Source organism: Sceloporus undulatus, chromosome 5, assembly GCF_019175285.1.
Source record: "Sceloporus undulatus isolate JIND9_A2432 ecotype Alabama chromosome 5, SceUnd_v1.1, whole genome shotgun sequence".
Lineage (NCBI taxonomy): Eukaryota > Metazoa > Chordata > Lepidosauria > Squamata > Phrynosomatidae > Sceloporus > Sceloporus undulatus.
In genome coordinates, this window is record NC_056526.1 from 344,795 (window position 1) to 362,310 (window position 17,516).

Genomic DNA, 17,516 nt, shown 5'->3' on the forward strand with positions numbered 1-17,516 from the left:
GGGGTCAGGCAAGCTGGAGCTCAGTAGTCAGCCCTAGGCAAGAGACCAGCCCCATGGCCACTGGCCACTGTCACTGACATTGGGGGGGGGGACCAGGGGAGGCTTAAAAGGGGAACTAGACTTGGCTCCTTGGCAAGAAGGCCCACTTCGACCTCTAAGCCAAACTGTCCAGCTGATGGTCTGGGAGACCCGCAAGACCCTTGTGGATTCCTGACTTCTGTCCAGTCCGGCCTTGCGTGGATTAAGGAGGCTAGCCTACTTTCTCCTGCTGTAAGGAAGAACTCAAGAGCAGCTCCCCAGACCTTGCCATCGCAATCAAATAATCCACCTCATCAGAGCCATAAAGCAAGTGCTGCAGCATCAGCTCCAAACAGCACAAAGGGAAGGGAAGGAAAAGGGGGAAAGGGAAGGAATGGCGCCCTTTGCCAGTTTAGAAAGAAGGCTACGGCTTAAGCGGCAACTGAGCCAAAAGCTTGCCAGGAAAAGCCGAGCTGGTGGTCTTTGAGCCCCTTGTCCTGCAAAGCACATCAGCTGGACTGAGCTTTTGGGGACACAAAAGTGGCGCTGCTGCCACTCCAGGGCCCCAGAAGGCACCCTCCCTCAGGCTTGTACTGCACTGCCCATTACCCCTGGCTTTGGACCTTGCCACTGGGCAAAAGCCAAAGGCCAAAGACACCCCCTGGTCCACCCCCATAGGCAGACCCTCCACAGGCTTTCAGGTGGCGGGGGGCGCTAACCATTTGCAAGCTTAGCCTTTGCCTTTGCCTTTGCCAGTGGTAGTACCATCCCTCAGAGATGCCCTGGGGCATCATCTAGAATAGATAGTGAGAGCAGGGGGGGATGGCTGCCCCCAGCCCTTTTTGCACTCTGTGGTGTCCCTTTGTGCCACCTTCAATTGGTTTCTATGCGTTGAACGTTTTGCCTCCAATGGTTTCCGCATTGTATTTTACATTGCTAATGCTTCGTTCATTTATGTGTATTTTTGCCTCTTGGGATGTGCATATCTGTGCTCCCAGTAGATGTAGTGGAAGTAGCAGTGTGTGTGTATGTGTGCGTGAATGCATGTGTGCAACAAGACACAGACAGACACGCACACACACAGTGTATTCTTTATTCTGTGAGGTCAGCGCGCATGCCTTGCAGGCAGAAAGGGTGGGGGGAGAGGGAACGTTTGTGAACTACTGGCTGCCTACCCTTGCCAGGGGGCAGATGGCAGAGCTTGGAAGAAAGGCAGCGGAGCGCACCCCCTCTTGTAGCACACACCCCTTCCCCCATTTCCTTTCAGCAGAGGGTCTCTGCTTGTATGGGAGAAACTGGACCAGCCGCTGCCAAGGGGATGTTCACTGGCCATGACCCATGGCTTGGCCCTCTGGCAGACCCCTCCCTTCTGATTCCCCTCCTCTTTTCTATCCAGCCTCCTGCCTCCTTCCCTTCACCTGTCTTGAGGGGCTCTGGCCCTGCCAAGTAGGAGCCCCCCCCCCCTTTGGGTTGCCCTCTTCTTGCTCAGGGGCTGCCCCCAAATGGGCAGGCTACCCTGGAGTCAAGCTGGCACCAAAGCCATGAAGATTCTGCCCCTGAGGCAGAAAGAGCAGCAGAGAGTCCAGGGGGCTTCAAGGGACCCACAGGCAGCCCTGGCAAAAGGCAGAGGGCAGGCAACCTCACCCTTGGTGTGCCCCACTTGCCCGCTTGCTGCCTTTGTGCCCCTTATTCTGCCCCCTCAGCTGCCCCGAAGGCCCCTGCAAAGCCCCCCCCCCCCAGTGCTTCTCTTGAAAGCCTTTGCCACCTCACACCCTTTTGCTTCCTCCTCCTTTCCCTTTGCACTGTCTGGCTGCCACATCCTTTAAATTTAGGTCAAGAGCTCTTGGGGGGGGGGTGTACCTGCCCACCCCACCTGCTTTCCACTGTTTTTCCATTGCCGTTTTCTCTGTTTGTAAAGAGCAATGCTGAAGCTCTGAGACAGGGACCAGAATAGTGGTGGAAAAGAGAGGGGCCATCAAAGTCCATTTATTTGGGGGACCCTTGGCAAAGGAGCCTCCATCCTCGGTGGCAGTCTATCCTGCTCTCCATTTTCCTGGCTGCCTGGCCGACCTCAGCTGGAGGCAGGATGGTGGGTTTGCCAGGCCCTCCACATCCAGACCCACAAAGGCAGCCCCCCCCCCTTTGTGGGGTTGTGGGGCCCTAGAGGCTCCATGGCATCTTCCTGGGCCTCAGCCTCACTCAGCCCCCTCTCTCTGCCATAGGCCTGCCATGGTGCTTGTAGGCATTCCCTGCCTGCGCCCAGAGGGGAGTCCGCACTCTGTGGTTGTCCAAGTAAGTGCCTCTCTCTCAGCCCCAAACTCTCACTTGGCCCTCTGCTCCTGTCGCCTTGAAGGAAACGTCTGGCAGCGACTATGCGGCCAGAGTTGGTGGCTGGGGGAGAAGTCCCTTGTGCAGGCGGCAGGCCAGCGGGCAGGCTGGGCTCTGGCCGCTCTGTGCGCACCATTCAGTCCAACCCTCCTTCTGCCATGCAGGAACTCTCAATCAAAGCACTCTCTGGGACAGATGGCCATCCAGCCTCTGCTTAAAGACCTCCAAAGAAGGAGAGTCCACCAAAATATCTGAGGGAGTAGTGTCTTCCACTGTTGTTGGTCCCTCCAGGGATGACCCTGAGTTGGGGGGCAGGCCTGTTTGCTTCTGCCCCAGAGGGGAGAGCCAGCCTAAGGGTCAGAAGTGACAGGAGGGTAGGTTTGGGTTGAACTTCTTCTGGCCGGTAAAGGCAGTTCCGCAGTGGGACCCCTTCCCTGGAGGCTCCCCCAATTCTCCTCCTTGCTTATAAGCCAGCCTGCGTTTTCTCCTGGGGGGACCCTCATCCTCTGCGTCCCACTCCTCCTCTCACATCTGGGGCAGCCCAGGAGGAAGGGGGCCTTTGGGGGGGCTCTGCCAGTCCCTGGAGCTCCCCACTCAGAGAGGCCAGGCCTACAAGCAAGGCCTTGGGGGACTCAAGGGGAATGAGCCCTGCAAAGAGGGCTGGGCTTTCTATCCCCCACCACCCCATTTAATCTTTTCTTTTTAAATGGCTTCAATCTTTGACAGCTTAATATCTTTGTAACTTCGTATGCTGTAGTTTCCAGCTATGTTTCCGTAACTTTTGTAAGCGCTTTTGAGCTTGGGGAAAGGCAGGATATACACTCATCCCTCCATATTTGCGGCTTTGATATGTGTGGATTTGATTATTCACAGATTTCATTAATATGTTCTCTCTAGGAATCTCTAGGTCCTCTATGGTCGACTTGAACTAAAAGTTGCACTGAAAGATGTAGAGGTTCCGAGAGAGACCACTCCACTAGGCATTTGTAGCTCCTCCGGCACATTTCTATGGTCAGTGTCTGTCGGACGTCGACCATAGAGTTGCCCTGGAGGACCTAGAGATTCTTAGAGAGTATACTCTACTAGGCCTTTGTAGCTCCTCTGGCGCAATTCTATGGTCAGTGTCTGTCGGATATTGACCACAGTGTTGCCCTGGAGGACCTAGAGGTTCCTAGAGAGGTCTCCTCTCAGGTAAAAACATGGGTGTTTTTGTTATTTGCGTTTCTTTCCATATTCAAGGGGGTCTTGCCCCTAACCCTAGCAAATGTGGAGGGACAAGTGTAAATACATAAACGAGTCTAACAGCTGCAGCATCCACAAAAAGGGGGAGGGGCAGGGTTGGGGGAGGACAAATTTGTGGAGCTCCCCCCCCAATAAATGATGGCACTTTTGGAGGCATCCCTCCTGGACCCAGGGCCAATGGTGCTTGGGGGTCAGAGGGGGGGCACTGCTTGGACCCCCATGGTCCATGCCCCCCCCCCGAGAGAGGAAGGTGGCCTCCTCTATGCTCTGTGTGTGTTTGTGGGGATGGCCATTCCTCTTGCCAGGTGGCCCATGGCTCTGCGGCTGGGAAGGAAGGAAGGAAGTGCCCCAAGTCCAGTGTGGGACAGCAGGGCAGGCTGCCTGGAGAGCTTAGGCCATGGTCTGCTGCATGGGGAGAGGGCAGGAGTTTGGGAGCGAAGGGCTGTAGGAATGCCCCCAGAGGCCTCCCTCTCTGTGTGTCTAGCTTTCCTCCCAACTCTGGACCAGGAGTGCATCCCTGGCCTGTGCCCCACTTCCCCCTGAGGACCTGCCTTCCCCCCTTTATGTGTATGTGGGGGGAGGCATTGGGCAGCATGAGACCTACCTACCAGGGCTCCTCCCATTGGGTTCCTCCCTGGGGGCTGAATGGAGGCCTCTCTGCCCTCCATGCCCCACTTGGCTTGGCTGCTCCTTCTTTTCTCAGGCTGCTCATAACTGTTATTTGGGTTTTGCACTGGGGTTGTTGGGGGGGGGGGGGCTGTGGAGAACTATCCAGCCAAAGAGCCTATAAAGGGGTCCCTCCCTCCAAAGACCTTGTCTTGCCCCCCCAGACCCCCTGTCTTCCCCACTCCAGCTGGGAGCCAGGGCTGACAGAGGGCCACTGCTGTGGGGCAGAGAGACTGGAGGGCCCCTGGGTCCAGCTGAGGGTTCAGGGTGCCCAAGCCTGCCCTGTGGTGTGGGCTCAGGGCGTTCTTAGCCCCTCCGTGACCTCTTGCCATGGAGACCTGAGTGTCCCTTTTGTGGGTCTCTGCTCTCCTGGCTGCACAGACCTCCCTTCTCCTTCCAACCCCTTCTCCACTCCCTCTCTCAGTCTCTCTGCCTCCCCATGCTGCCCAATTCTGGGGGTTTCTGGCACATTGGGCAGCAACAGGGCAGGCCCAGCCACCTTTGGGCTGCTTTGAGCCCCCTTCCCCCTCCCCCTTCTCTACCCAGCCAGGGTGATGGAGAGAAGGAGCATGAGGAGGAGCATGAGGAGGAGGGCACCACCGCCTCCATCGCTGCCCCCCCCCAATTCCCAGGCAAGCACTTTCTGTCAGCTGCAGAGTCAGCGTTCAAAAGACAGGAAAGGAGCTTGGCCCATGTGCTGCGCGTGTGCGCATGTGCCTGGCCTCTCCTTCCGCCCCCTTTTCATGCGACTGGCTGCATTATTTACTGTTAATATAAAGGCAGAATTGGAAGCCAAAGCCCTGCAGTCCAGGAAAGGCCCCATCCAAGCTGGTCCCTCCTGCAGGGCAAGGAAGGAAGAGGGTCCCAGGGGGCAGATGAGAGTGGGAAGGAGAGGGTCAGGAGTGAGACCCCCAACCAAAGGCTGAGCACCAGATGGGACATTGGCGATGCGCACGCAGGACGCAGAGGGGAGCCGGGTCTTCCCTAGACAGTGCTTCTTGGCAAGGGAGAGGGAAGGAAGCCAGGCTGTCCACAGATAAGGAGAAAAGCTCCTTCTGCCACCCTCAGAAAATGGGAGGGGGGACTTCCAAAGGAGGGGAGTTGGGCTTCCCCCCGGACTGCAGGCCCAGTTCGTGGGCCATGGGGTGGCCTGGCACAGAAGGACCTGATTGCCCATTGCCAGGGTAGGGGGGCAGCAACTCTGGCACTAAGCCCCCATCCCAGCCCTGGCGGAAGGTGGACACAGGATTTTGCATAGGCTGTGGGCATGGGGCAGGACGGGTATGTTCTGCCACATTGGCCTCTTCCCCTGCCCCACATTGAAGCTGGTGATGTGGGCCCTTTGGCTTTGGGGAAGTGTGTGTGTGTGTGGTGGGGGCTGGACCCAGCTCTGGGACCAGAAAAGGGTGTGTGTGCCAAGGGAAGGGGGGGGTCTGTGAGATGCCACTGCCTCATCACTGCCCCTCCATGCTCCATTGGGAGCAACGGGGAGCATCACAGTCTGGGGTCCACTCCAGGGGGACCCCCCATTTTTTGACAGAAAGCCTCCAACTCCCCTTCCTGAGGCGGGCCCCAGCCCCCCAGACACGTGGTTTCAAGTGGGTCTGCCTACCCTGTGCTCAACGAGAGGGGAGCCGAGTGACCAGAGCCCCTGCCACCTGCCCCCCATGCCAGGCAGCAACCAGGGTTCCCAAGCAAAGAGAGGGGCATCTGGCTTGGCTTCTGCGAGTCCTCAGCATCCCCCCAGCCCACCCCCAAAGGGAGGTCCCTGCTTCTGGCCTCCATTACTCAGTGGGTGGCCAGGGGAGGGGAGGGGCGCGGCACCTTGAATTTGGGGGTCTGCACCTTCTCCTCCCCAGGGGGGCAGTCACCTTCACGGGACCTCTGCCCCCTTTCAAGCCATCGCACTAGTAATAGATGGGACAAAGGTGGCCTCTGGTTCTGGAGCTTGGCGTGGTTTTATTTAATTCCAGAAAAGGTTACTTGACATATTTAAAAGCCCTATTAAATTCTGCCTAGAAATTGGGCTGTTTGGGTGTCGCTCTCCCCTTGCATGGTGCCCCCTTGCCCCATGGCTGCCCCCAACCCCTGCTCCTGCATTGGCAGGCCATTTCCTGCCTCCCAAACCTTCCAAAGAAATGTGCAAATGGCTTTCTTTCTCTCTCCCCCCCCCCCCCCCCCTCCCCCCCCCCCCCCAGCCCCACACAGCCATGAATGGCATTCAGTGTAATCCTTGAGGGACATTGCGTTATTAAAAACTTTAACAATATTTATTAAAATACAAAAATACAGTTGTCTCAGAGTTACAGTCAGATTATTCTGGCTTTTGGATTGTTGTCATCTCGGCCCCCCACCAACCCCCCACCCTTTTTATTGGCAACCACTTTGACCCCATGAAATGGGGGTCTACAACCAAAGTCAAAAGAAGGAGGAGGAGGGGGGCGGTGGCTGATTTGGGGCCCCCAAAGTGCCCACCACTCCCTGGGGGACATGTGGGGGGGGGGCAGCAGCAGTGCCACCCACTCCCAGCCCTTGGCCTTTCCCCTCCCCCTCCCCTTGTGTGTGCTGGGGGGGGTCTTGCGCCTGCGTCCCAATTGCCCAGCAGTGCCCTTCACTGCTCCTTCCTGGCACCAGTGCCATCTGACACACAGATGCCCCCCTTAGCTGCCCCCAGTCACAGACCCCCCCTCCCCATGGAAGATGAGGGGGGTGGGAGAGACTCCCCCATTCCTCCCACCAACCTACCTCAAGGGAAAAGTCAAATGAACAAGAAGCACAAAATTGATTCACGGTTCTACAATCATATGTCAGATTGCCCACACCAGGCTGGCTAGCCCTGGCCCCTGCCCCCAGCCCAGGCTGGCCCTCTGCGGATGGGGGGACACCTTCTCCCACCCCCCCCCCCTGCCGCCTTCCCAGCCATGCTGCTCTGCGCACCAGGCCCCCTGCCCAGCCGGCTGGCTGCCAGGGCGAGACCAGCCGCAGGAGTGTGCTGCAATGGGCAGGGGCACCGCTGGGCACCGTCCCTGCTGCCATCCCCCCTTCTCTTCCCTTCCAACTTGGGGGGCAGAGGGAGGGGGCCGACTGGGACTGGCCACCGGATGGGGTCTCCCCCTCCTCAGCCTCCCCCACCCCACAGATTCCCCCCCAAAAAAAAAACCCCACCCCCTCCTCACTTCTTGGGCTGCCTCCCCCTTGCCCAGAGGAAGGAAGGCAGGCGGGCGGGCTGGCGGGGAGGGAGGGAGGGCAGGCCCTGCCGGTTGGACATTTTTTGCTGTTTGTTTAATAGAATTAATCCATTCCCTTTTGGTAATTGTCTTTGTTGTGTTTTCCTTTACAAAAAAGAGGGGGGTGGGGGAAAAGACCTTTTTATTGCATTTGTCACCTTTTGGCACAGTACAAACCCTTGGTGCGCTTCCCCTTTTCTGTAAATAGCTGCAAATATGGAGACTTGGCTTCTTTTTTTCCGGGGCTTTAAGAAAAAGAGTGTCTCTATAGAAACGGGTTTGTTTTTGCTGCATTCTAAGTAATGTCTTCTAAAAAGGACAAAATGCCCCCCCCCCCCAATCTCTCTGGTTTGGGTTGTTTTTCCTTTCCCTGTCCATCTTTGCCGCTGTCCTTCTCTCTCTTTCTCTCTGGCTGTGCAGCCGCCTCCTTCCAGAAAGTCCTCCCGGCGGCCACCAGGCCTGCTGCCTCTTGGTCAGGGAGGGGGCTCTGTTTTGGGGGTGGGCTGGGGGTTAGTTGCTGCCTCCTTTTAAATAGAACTTACAAGTTAGAAAATAGGGGGTTCTTTATGGGTTTTGTCTTTCCTTTTCCAATATAATCTGCTTCTCTGACCTGGACCCAAGGACTTAATATATAAGCATATACAAGGAGACCCCCGCCCCAGACCCCCAGGCCTGTGTCCCCCTCCCTGGCCTCTCTGTACAGAAATGGACGTCGGTCGGTGGTGCCGCTGCTGCTTTGTGCATCCTAGGGCCAGGCTCCCATTTGGCCGGCAAAGGGCCTCAGATCTGCGTCTCCTGCACTTTCTCCTTGGGGTGGGTCTGGATTATGTAAGGTTCGGCAATAGTCGTGACTGTGGGGTGCAAGGAGTTCCCCAAACAGTTTTCTGTCCAGTGGGCCCCGTGGGGGGATTTGTAAGTGTTGTAGTTAATGTGGTCATGTATAGACGGCAGTACAACTGCCCCCTCACCTGATCCGGCCGGGGCGGCCGAAGCGCCGGTGCCCGAGGCCGCTGTCGCTGCTGCTGTCGCCGCCGCGGTGGGCACGTCCTCATCCACCTGGATGATCTCTACGGTCCGGGCGGCGGCCACGGTACTGCGCTGCTGGTGCCGCTTGCGGAGTTTGTAGAAGACAATCAACATGGCTGCCGCCAGCAGCGTCACCGCCACGAAACAGCCAATGATGATCTTTGTGGTTTTCATCACCTCGTCCAGGCTGGTTTGCATCTTGTCGTTGTTGTCGCTGCTGCCGCCACCGCTTCCACCACTGGCGCCGGACCCCTGGGACGGCCCCCCCTGCATCCTGCCGGGGGCCCCGGGTGGTCTGGACGAGGACGGTGGTGGTGGTGGTGTAGGCCGGCTGGTACCCCGTGGAGGTGGTGGGGACGGGCTTGGTGAACTTGGGGAAGAGGGTCTCCGGGGAGGTCTCGGTGGTCTCCACGGTGACGGTGGTGAAGAAGCTGTAGTTGGAGGTGTTGAGCTCGGCCGTGCTGACGTTGAGGTAGGCCGAGGCGTTGGAGTGGCCAGCCACGTTGGTGACCATGCAGGTGTAGAGGCCAGTGTCGCTGAGCAGCACCTGGGAGAAGTTGAGGGTCCCGTCGTTGAGGACGGAGAGGCGGGGGTGGCTGGAGGCGTGACTGAGGACCGTCCCGTTGGGTAGCAGCCACCGGACGGAGGACATGGCCGGCGTCCGGCAGCGCAGCTCGGCCACCCGCCCCTCAGAGATGTTGAGGTCCCGGGGGGCGTCCATGATGAAGGGTGCGGCACAGCGGAAGGCTGTCTGGTCCACCTCCACCAGGAAGCGACCGCGCAGGTGGGCCGGGGCGTGGCAGCGGCCACAGCAGGTGGAGTTGGTGGGGATGGACTCGCGGAGCCACCAGGCCAGCCAGAGGATGTCGCAGTCGCAGCTCCAGGGGTTGTGGTGCAGGTGCAGCTCCACCAGGTAGCGCAGTGGGGCAAAAAGGTCATGGGGCAGGGAGGTGAGGTTGTTGTGGGCCAAGTTGAGCTCGACCAGGGCGGCCAGGTCGTCGAAAGCATTGCGCTCGATCAGCCCCACCTGGGAGCTCATGACCCAGAGTTTCTTGAGGGAGCGCAGGCCCCGGAAGGCCCCCGGGCGGATGGCCGGGAAGTGGTTGCCAGACATCTCCAGCTCCTCCAGGCCCACCAGCGGGGTCAGATTGGGCACCTCCCGGATGCCGCACATGCCCAGGTTCAGGTAGCGCAGGTTGTGGAGGCCCTCGAAGGCCCCCTCGGAGATGTACTTGAGGCGCTTGAGCTCGCCCAGGTCCAGGCGCATGAGGGAGGGCACCCGGTTGAAGGCGTACGAGGAGATGCTCTCGATGGGGTTGTTGCGCAGCCAGAGCTCGCGCAGCTTGGACAGGTATTCGAAGGCCCCGCTGGGCACCACCGTCAGCCAGTTGTCAAAGAGCTCCAGCGTGTTGAGGCTGGCCAGGCCATTGAAGGCGCCCACCTCGATCTGCCGGATGGCGTTGCGGCCCAGCTGCAGGACCTCCAGGTGGTGCAGGTGCCGGAAGGTGTCCGCCTGGATGCGCTGGATCTGGTTCTCCATCAGGTTCAGGTAGCGGGTGGTGGAGGGGATGCCGGGGGGCACCTCCGCCAGGCCGCGCCGCGTGCAGACCACCTTGCTGAACTGGTTGCTGCAGGAGCAGGAGGACGGGCAGCTCTGCGGGCCCACCGGGACCCCCGCCACCGCCGCGCCCCAGGCCACCAGCAGCCACAGTGCCAGCCAGGGCCACAGGTCCCCGGGACCCCCGCCCCGGGCCCTGCCAGGGGGCCACCCCCGTGGGCCCTTCATGGCCAGGAAGGAGGCAGGAAGGAGGGAGAAGGGGGATGGGGAGAGGCTGACCCCCGCGGGACCCACCGCCCCCCATAGCCGCCCCCCCCGCCAGGCCCTGGCCTGCCTCAGGGGGCGCCCTCTCAGCCAGGCCAGGGGGGCTGCGGGGTCCGACGGGGGGGCCCTCTGGCCATCCGGGGGCCGGGGGGGGCTCCCTGGCCAGGGCCCTGATGCTGGGGCTGCCCAGGCCCCCGGGCCCCGCTCCCTCCTGGCTCCTTCTCCCGCCGAGGAGGAGGGGGCTGCGGCGGCGGCGGCGGCGGCAGTGGTGGCGCGGGGGTCGGTGGGGGCCCGTCCGGCTACAAGGAGGAGGCGGCGGAGGCGGAGGAGGGTCCCTGGGCCCTCCGGCCGGGAGTGAGGCGGGGGGGTTCCCGGGGTCCGGGGGGCTCCGTCCGGGGCCCTGGGGGCGTCGGTGGGGTCCGGGAGGGGGCGCCGGGGAGGCGAGGAGGGGCATCCATGCGGACCCCGCCCGGAGCCCTCCCTGCCTGCCGCCTGCCTCCGCTGGCCGGCCCTGGCGGGGGCCTTCAGGTCTGCCCTCCGGCCGCAGAGGCCCCGAGAGCAGGCGGGGGTCTTCCGGGGGCACCCCCTCGGCTCGGCCGCCAGGCGCCGCTCAGGCTGCAGCCCCCGGGGCTCGGGCGATCCTTTGGTCCTTCGCTCCGCCGCCGCCGCCGCCGCCAGAGAGCCAGCCCCAGCCAAGAGCCCAGCCCCGGAGGACGGCGGCCAAGAGGCCCCGAACAGGCTGCCTCCTCCTCCGCCTCCTCCCCTCCGCTGCTGCGTGCTGCGCTGCTGCGACTGACGCATCGGAGGCAGGAGCGGCGTCATCAGCCCGCCCCGCCAGCCCCCCCCCGCCGCCGAGCGAGAAGGAGGAGGAGAAGCCCCGGAGGCCCCTTGGAGGGCGGGGCTGGGGCAGCAGGGGGCTCGGTCGGAGGCCCCTTCCTGGCCAGAAACTCCGAGGGAAGGGCCCTTGGAGCAGCCCAGGGAAGGGGCCACAGCAGTTCATGGCCCCTGGGGTTGAGCCCCAGAGAGACAGCAGGGCACCCCCCTCCTCCCTCCCTCTGCCAGAATTCCTGCGACATGGGACCCTTCCCCCATCGCAGGCATAGGGCAGCCCCCTGAGCAGCGGCCATCTTGGCTCTGCCTTTTCACCTTCCTGGTGGGGGGGAGGGGGGTTGCCAAGGCCTATGGCTGGTGGTCCCTTGGGGAGGCATGCTGACTGTTGACCCCCAGAGAGGGAGCCCCAACCCTGCGAGGCAGGCCCCTCTGTCTGGAGGGGAGACGTTGGCACCTTTCCCCCTCCAGACACAGATGCCCCCCTCCACTGTGCCCACCAGCTCCACAGAATGGCACATCCGTGGCATGCCTTCCCACTGGCCAGGCATTTCGTATTCCGTGGAAGCCAGACACTGGGCCGGCATTTTCCTCAAGCCACCCATCCGGCTACCTCCTTTTGCCTCCGCAGCTACCAGTCTGTTAGAATGGGCGTTTGCAAAGGCCTTTGCGGCCATTGCCATGTGCACTTGGAGCGGCCATTGCTGCTGCTGCTGCTGCTGTGAGGAGGCCCATTGCACAGGTGGAGAACTGAGGCTCAGAGGCACATTGGGAGATCCCAGGGTCCCCCTGCAGAGTCAGCGGCGGTCACAGTAATGAGGACTGGGCAGCGCTGATCCTCCCTGGTGGCACAGAAGCTGCTCTGTCCATCCAGCCCCCTGGTCATCCTCAGGCCGGGTCTGGTCCCCTTGTGGCACAGGAGGGTCTGTGAGGACCTTTCCCATTCCTGTTGCTCCCGCTGCCTGTCGAGGGGCTTCTGGGCAGGGACCCCATGCCCCTCTTTGCAAAGCCTGGGCACTGCCCCCTCAGCACAGATCCAAGGTCCACTGCGAAGGCAATGAGGGGGCGGCCTGAGATGCTGCCCAGCCACACATGTGGACATGTGTGTGTCCTGTGTCCCAGGTGGGCCACCAGCCTCCCCATCCTCCCCTCGCGCCCCCCAAGAGATGGCCCCCTCATGTGGGAGCACCTTGGCGAGGGCACTCCAGGGGGCCAATGTCAAGTAATTGGCCCAGAGTGAGGCAGGGGCAAGCGGGTGGCACAACCCTGCAGGTCCCAACCTGGCGTTCATTAAAAGGCATTTCGGAAATTGCAGCAAAAAGCCCTAAAGAATGACCCATTACCTCAACTTATTAGAAGTCAAACCGATTTATGGGCCGCTATAAATATCGCTCTTTGCCCGGGCGCTGTAACTCAGCTGGGCCGTCATGGCACTCGCCTGCGCTGGCACTGGCACCTCGCTGTCTCTCGCACCTGCCCCCACCCCCCCCCCCTCCCCAACTGGAAGAAGAGGAGTGATTTGTGGTTTCTCCCTGGAGACACCTAAATCTTCCTGGCTCTGAGTCCTTGGGAGTCTTTTTGGTCTGGAAATGGGGGGGAAGCGCAGCAGTCGAAAGCACTCCATCTCTTGCCTTCAGACAGAGGCAGCCGAGGGGATGATGGGAGAAGGACTGCAGTGGGCATGCATTCTCCCCCTGCCCATCGCTGGTAGGTTGCCCCATTGCCTGGCCTGCCAAGGGCAGGGAGATCCTGGCCATTTTATTATCCCTGCTTCCTTCCTTAATGGCCTCCAGCCTGCAATACTGGCTCAAGATCCCCCTGACCCTCCACAGACCCCTCTTCTGGCCACTCCTCACCAGCTCTGGTGCCACTGATGCACATGTGTGACACTTTTGGCCCCCCTGTGTAGCCCTCATAGTTCATCCTGTGTCATGCTTTCCCAGGCTAGAAAACAGGAGTCCAGTGTGGATCCGGGGGCAAGGAGCAATGCCCTTTTTTCGGCCTTCCGATACAAGGACTGGCCACCTCTTCCCACTCCCCGCCCACTCCATCGTTGGACCAGCTGAGCCCATTTGCCTGCCTTTCCTTATGTTTTCCAGGGTCATGCATGTCCTGGCTCAAGTTCTGGTCTGGAGACCACAAGCCCTCTGAGAAGCAGTTTAGGGAACTGTTTAGCTTAGAGCAGAGAAGTTTAAGAGGTGATATGATAGCCCTGATTAAATATTCGAAGGGGTGCCATATTGAGGAGTGAGCAAACTTGTTTTCTGCTGCTTCAGAGAATAGGACACAATGGAGCAATGGATGCAGACTGCAGGGAAAGAGATTGCAGAACTTCCTTAAGGTCAGAGCTGTTTAACAGTGGAGCACACTCCTTCCTCGGCGTGCGACAGGGTCTCCTTCCTTAGAGGTCTTTAAACAGAGGCTGGATGGCCATCTGTCATTGGGGTTGCTTTGATTGAGAGTTCCTGCATGGCAGAAGAATGGGGTTGGACTGGATCAGGGCCCTTGGGGGCTTCTTCGAACTCTCTGATTCGAATATGCTGCAGGAAGACCTTTTGGGAGGGCCCTATCTGGGCTCAGTCCTTTGTTCCTTCTAGGGCTGTTGGGATCCTGATCTCTGGTAGTCTTGTTTGTCTCGGTGTCTCAAACTCCCTTCCTAAAAGCCTCCCTCCAGTCACAGGTGCCTCTCCTGCTGTGAGTGTGTTTGTGTGCATTTCATTGGAAGCCAGCGTGGCATAGTTGGTTTGGTGCTGGACTAGGACTTGGTAGACCAAGGTTAGAACCCCTGCTGGCCCAAGGAAATCCCCTTGGGAGCCTGGGCAAGTCACACCCTCTAAGCCTCAGAGGAAGGTCTTGGTGGCCAACCTCCTCTGTGCAAACCTTACCATAAAAGCCCCACAATAGGTTCACCTTAGGGTTGCCCTAAGTCAACTACAACCAGCCCTTTTCCACCAGTCAGTTCAGGGAGATGGCGGTGGCTCTCCACCAAAAATGTGTTCAACTGCTTGTGCTCTCCCTCTTCCCTGAAAACGCCTTTGTCTTCTAGTGGACCAGCCCTTTGCCAGCTGGGTTTTGGACATCCAGATTTTTGAAACAATGTTATTACTGATGCGGAGCCCTTGAAATCTTTTCCCTCCATGCTTGCGTTCGTTTTGTTTTTGTAGCCCTTACAGTCTTCTTGCGCTCCTCTCTTTCCTTTTGGTTCTCCTCCTTTGGGCAAAAGCCCCTTTTTCTGGAGAAAGCTTCTGTTTCTCTCAGAGCATCCTTGACTTGCGAAGCGCCGCAGTCGGGAGTCCTGGTCTGTTGGAGAGGTGAAGTGATTGCACCATGTTTAAATGCTTGAATGGATGTCTTGTAGTAGGTGGAGAGAGCTTGTTTTCTGCTGCTCCAGAGACCAGGACGCGGACCGATGCATTCAAGATACAAGAAAAGAGATTCCATCTAAACGTCAGGAAGAGTTTCCGGAAAATAGGTGCTCTTTGACAGTGGAATATAGACTGCTTTAGGGGGTGGGGGGGGGAGGTCTCTTCCTTTGGAGGCCTTTAAATGGAAGCTGGTGGCCGTCTTCCAGTAGGGCTTTGGTTGTGGATTCCTGCTTGGCCAGGGTTGGACGCGGTGGCCCTGGGGGCCCTCCAAACTCATCGGTGATTATTCTTCCCTCCCTGCCCCCTTCCACCCTCTTTCGGGAGTCCCCCTTCCCTTTGGGATGTCCTCTTGCATTGGCTTACGCTGCGGTCGCTGTTTGCAGTCAATCCAACCTGGCCCCTCTCTTGTGTGGGATCCTGCACAGGAGCAGTGGGGCGTCAGGCTGGGGCCTCAGTTTCCCTCGTCAGCTGACCCAGCAAATAGGTCTGGTGATGGGGGGCGGTGTGCATTTTGCCAGGGCTGGTTGGGGTCTCCGACCTTTACAGCGTTTGGGTCAAGGGGCAGTGGTTTCTCCCCAGTGCTAAACCAGTTGGGAGGACTGGTCCTGTCCCTTTGAGGTTCTGCAAAGCTTTCCCTCTTCTGTTCTGGGGTTCCTGTGGCTTCCTTGGTCTTTTACAGGAAAGAGCAATGCTGCCCTCTGCTCTCCTTCCTGCCAAGTTAGTCTCCAGCAACACGATGACGTCCCACCCGCCATCTCTGTGCCGCAAACCTTCTACAAAGCCCAGAGGTCCCTCCTTTGAGACCCAAGCCCTCCCCCTACCCCTCCCCCCATCTTGTCATGGGGCATTTAGTTGTGAGTTTCCCCCCTTTTACTGGGGGAGGGGCGTTCTGGATCCCCACCCATCTTTTTAGTCATGAAGGGATGGAGACCCTCAGGATTCCTGCGCTTTCTCCCACCATTGGCCTGATGGCTACACACCAGGCCTCCCACACTTGCCCACAATCAACACTGCAGCCATTTTGCCACCCATGGGGTGCTTCCTGCAGCTTTCCATGCGGAACAGGGCAGTCCCAGCCATTCCCCCCCCCATGACTGTTCTGCTGGGGGCTGGCCACTTCCCCCCCCCCCAAAAGGGGAGAGCCAGAGAGAGGGTTCCCTGCCCCTCGGCCCCCCTCTGCTCCTGGGCTTGTCTGATGCTGATCAGCAACTTTGAAGGAAGCTCTTGGGCCGCCAGGCAGGCAGCCGATCAGGCCTGTCCTGATAAGATAAGGGCGCGATAGGCGAGGGGCCAGAGCGCAGGCTGGCAGGAATAATCAATCACGGTTCGGAGCGGAGACACAGATATCCGCCACAGCAATGGCAGCTGCTCTCTTGCAGGGCAGAGCTCTCCGCTTCAGGCCTCACCCGTTGCCAGCCTTCTTGCCATTTATCTCAACAGGCTTTGCGTTTGTGGGACATCCTCTTTGCATTTGGGGTGCCTCTTCTTCCTGGGTTGGAGAAGCAAAGCGGTTAGTGAGGTGGAGGGCGGAACCCAGAGCGATTTGGTCAGATATCCCACTAATATAGTAGTGATATTGGCGCTTACCCCTGGGCTGGGCAGCCTTTTCCCTCCAGCTGTGTTGGACTGCAGCTCCAATCACCCCCACCGGCTTGGTCAGCATGGACTAGGGGATAGGTGTTGCAGTCCTCCCCTGGTCCTTATGGTGGACCCCAGATTGGGCTGGAGAAGGCTCAGAGCAGGGTCCATTTTCCCCTCGATCATTCTTATGAAGGCAGGTGAGCAGACCCTTGTGGCTCTGACCCCTTGGAGGGCTGCTGTTGGGGCTGGAGGAGGCCACAAGGGCCACATGGGGGAACCAGAGGGCCCACAGGTTGGGGGGCAGAAGGGAATCCCCAGCCTCATCTCCACCAGCCTGGACCTGCCCCTCCGGACCCCTCCTCTAGGGGTCTCTGCTTGATCCTGGGGAACTCAGGATGAAAACTCCAGGGCAGAATCTCATGCATCTGGGATTGTTTCTGCACTGCTTTTCCATGCAGAAGTGTCCAGAGCCCCCCTTTCCTGAAAGCAAGACATACCACCAGAAGCAGATAAAAGCAGTAATAGGAGGTGATCTTTGAAATGGAAAGTAGTAGCCACAGCGGAGCTCCAGGGAGATGAGCCTAGATTTAGAGGGTTGGGGTCAGGGGTGGAGTCTGGGTATTCCTGCCCACCATTGGCTCCTTGCTTTAAGGGCAAGGAGAGTTCCTTTGTTCCTTTCTCCAAACACACTGATCTTTTCTGAGGGAGACAGTGATGTCTATCTCATCTGGAGCACAGAATATTCCTCTGGCATTTTGCCCTTCTGGTCAGGCCCATGTGCCCAGCAGCTGGTTCCCCTGCTTGCTTGCTCACCCAGAAGGGTCCGCAGGGTTAGTCCTTCCTTTCCAGCACGTACCTGCCCCCAGTGCCCCCTCCATCCTGGCAATGGGGGGGCAGGGGTTAGGCCACATGGTCCTCAGGTTAAGGGGTGCAGGGACACCAGATGGAGACAAGTGGCCACATTGGGGGTCGGCTGGAAGTGCCTGCCTGTGCATTTAAGGACCCTTGCTGTCCTCCTTGCCACTGGCCCAACATTCAACCATTGCGTCTCCAGCATCTTTGCTCCTCAGGAAATACTCCGCTTAAATGGAGGGTGCTTGGAAGGGCCGTGTTTGCCTCTTGCTGTGAGAGGGGAGCATGGCTGCAGGCTGGCTTTTCCCTTTTGTCGGGCTCTGATCCCTCCTGGTCTGTGCAAGTGATACGCCTGTCTTCCTCCCTGTGAGGAGTCGAAGGGGAGTCAGGCAAGAGGCGTGCCATGATGGCAAACCTGCTTCTATTAAGGGGTGCCTGCAGGTGACTTTGGGGCAACCTCTCAATGTGTTGTTGTTGTTGTTGCTCTCTCCTGTCCAGTCAGTTTCGCCCTGTCAGTGAGAGACTTCTTGGCGGTCTTTGTGGCTCGAAGCCATTGTGGAA

General features: G+C 59.2%; 2 protein-coding genes across 3 annotated transcripts in view; one reads left to right on the top strand and one right to left on the bottom strand.

Moving 5' to 3' along the window:
* Positions 1-17,516, top strand: part of SND1 (staphylococcal nuclease and tudor domain containing 1) — a 229,721-nt gene that overhangs the window by 198,266 nt on the left and 13,939 nt on the right. The window lies entirely within an intron of this gene.
* On the bottom strand, positions 7,607-10,346 carry LRRC4 (leucine rich repeat containing 4). 2 transcript variants are annotated; one of them, XM_042466506.1, is made up of 2 exons: positions 8,753-10,346; positions 7,607-8,721 (listed from the first exon to the last, which is right to left on the bottom strand). In XM_042466506.1, exons 1-2 carry the CDS (start codon positions 10,291-10,293, stop codon positions 8,262-8,264), a joined length of 2,001 nt encoding a protein of 666 aa, XP_042322440.1. In that variant the 5' UTR covers positions 10,294-10,346; the 3' UTR covers positions 7,607-8,261. The 2 variants fall into 2 exon arrangements, with proteins under 2 accessions (XP_042322440.1, XP_042322439.1); XM_042466505.1 differs by having other exon boundaries at positions 7,607-8,694; positions 8,747-10,345.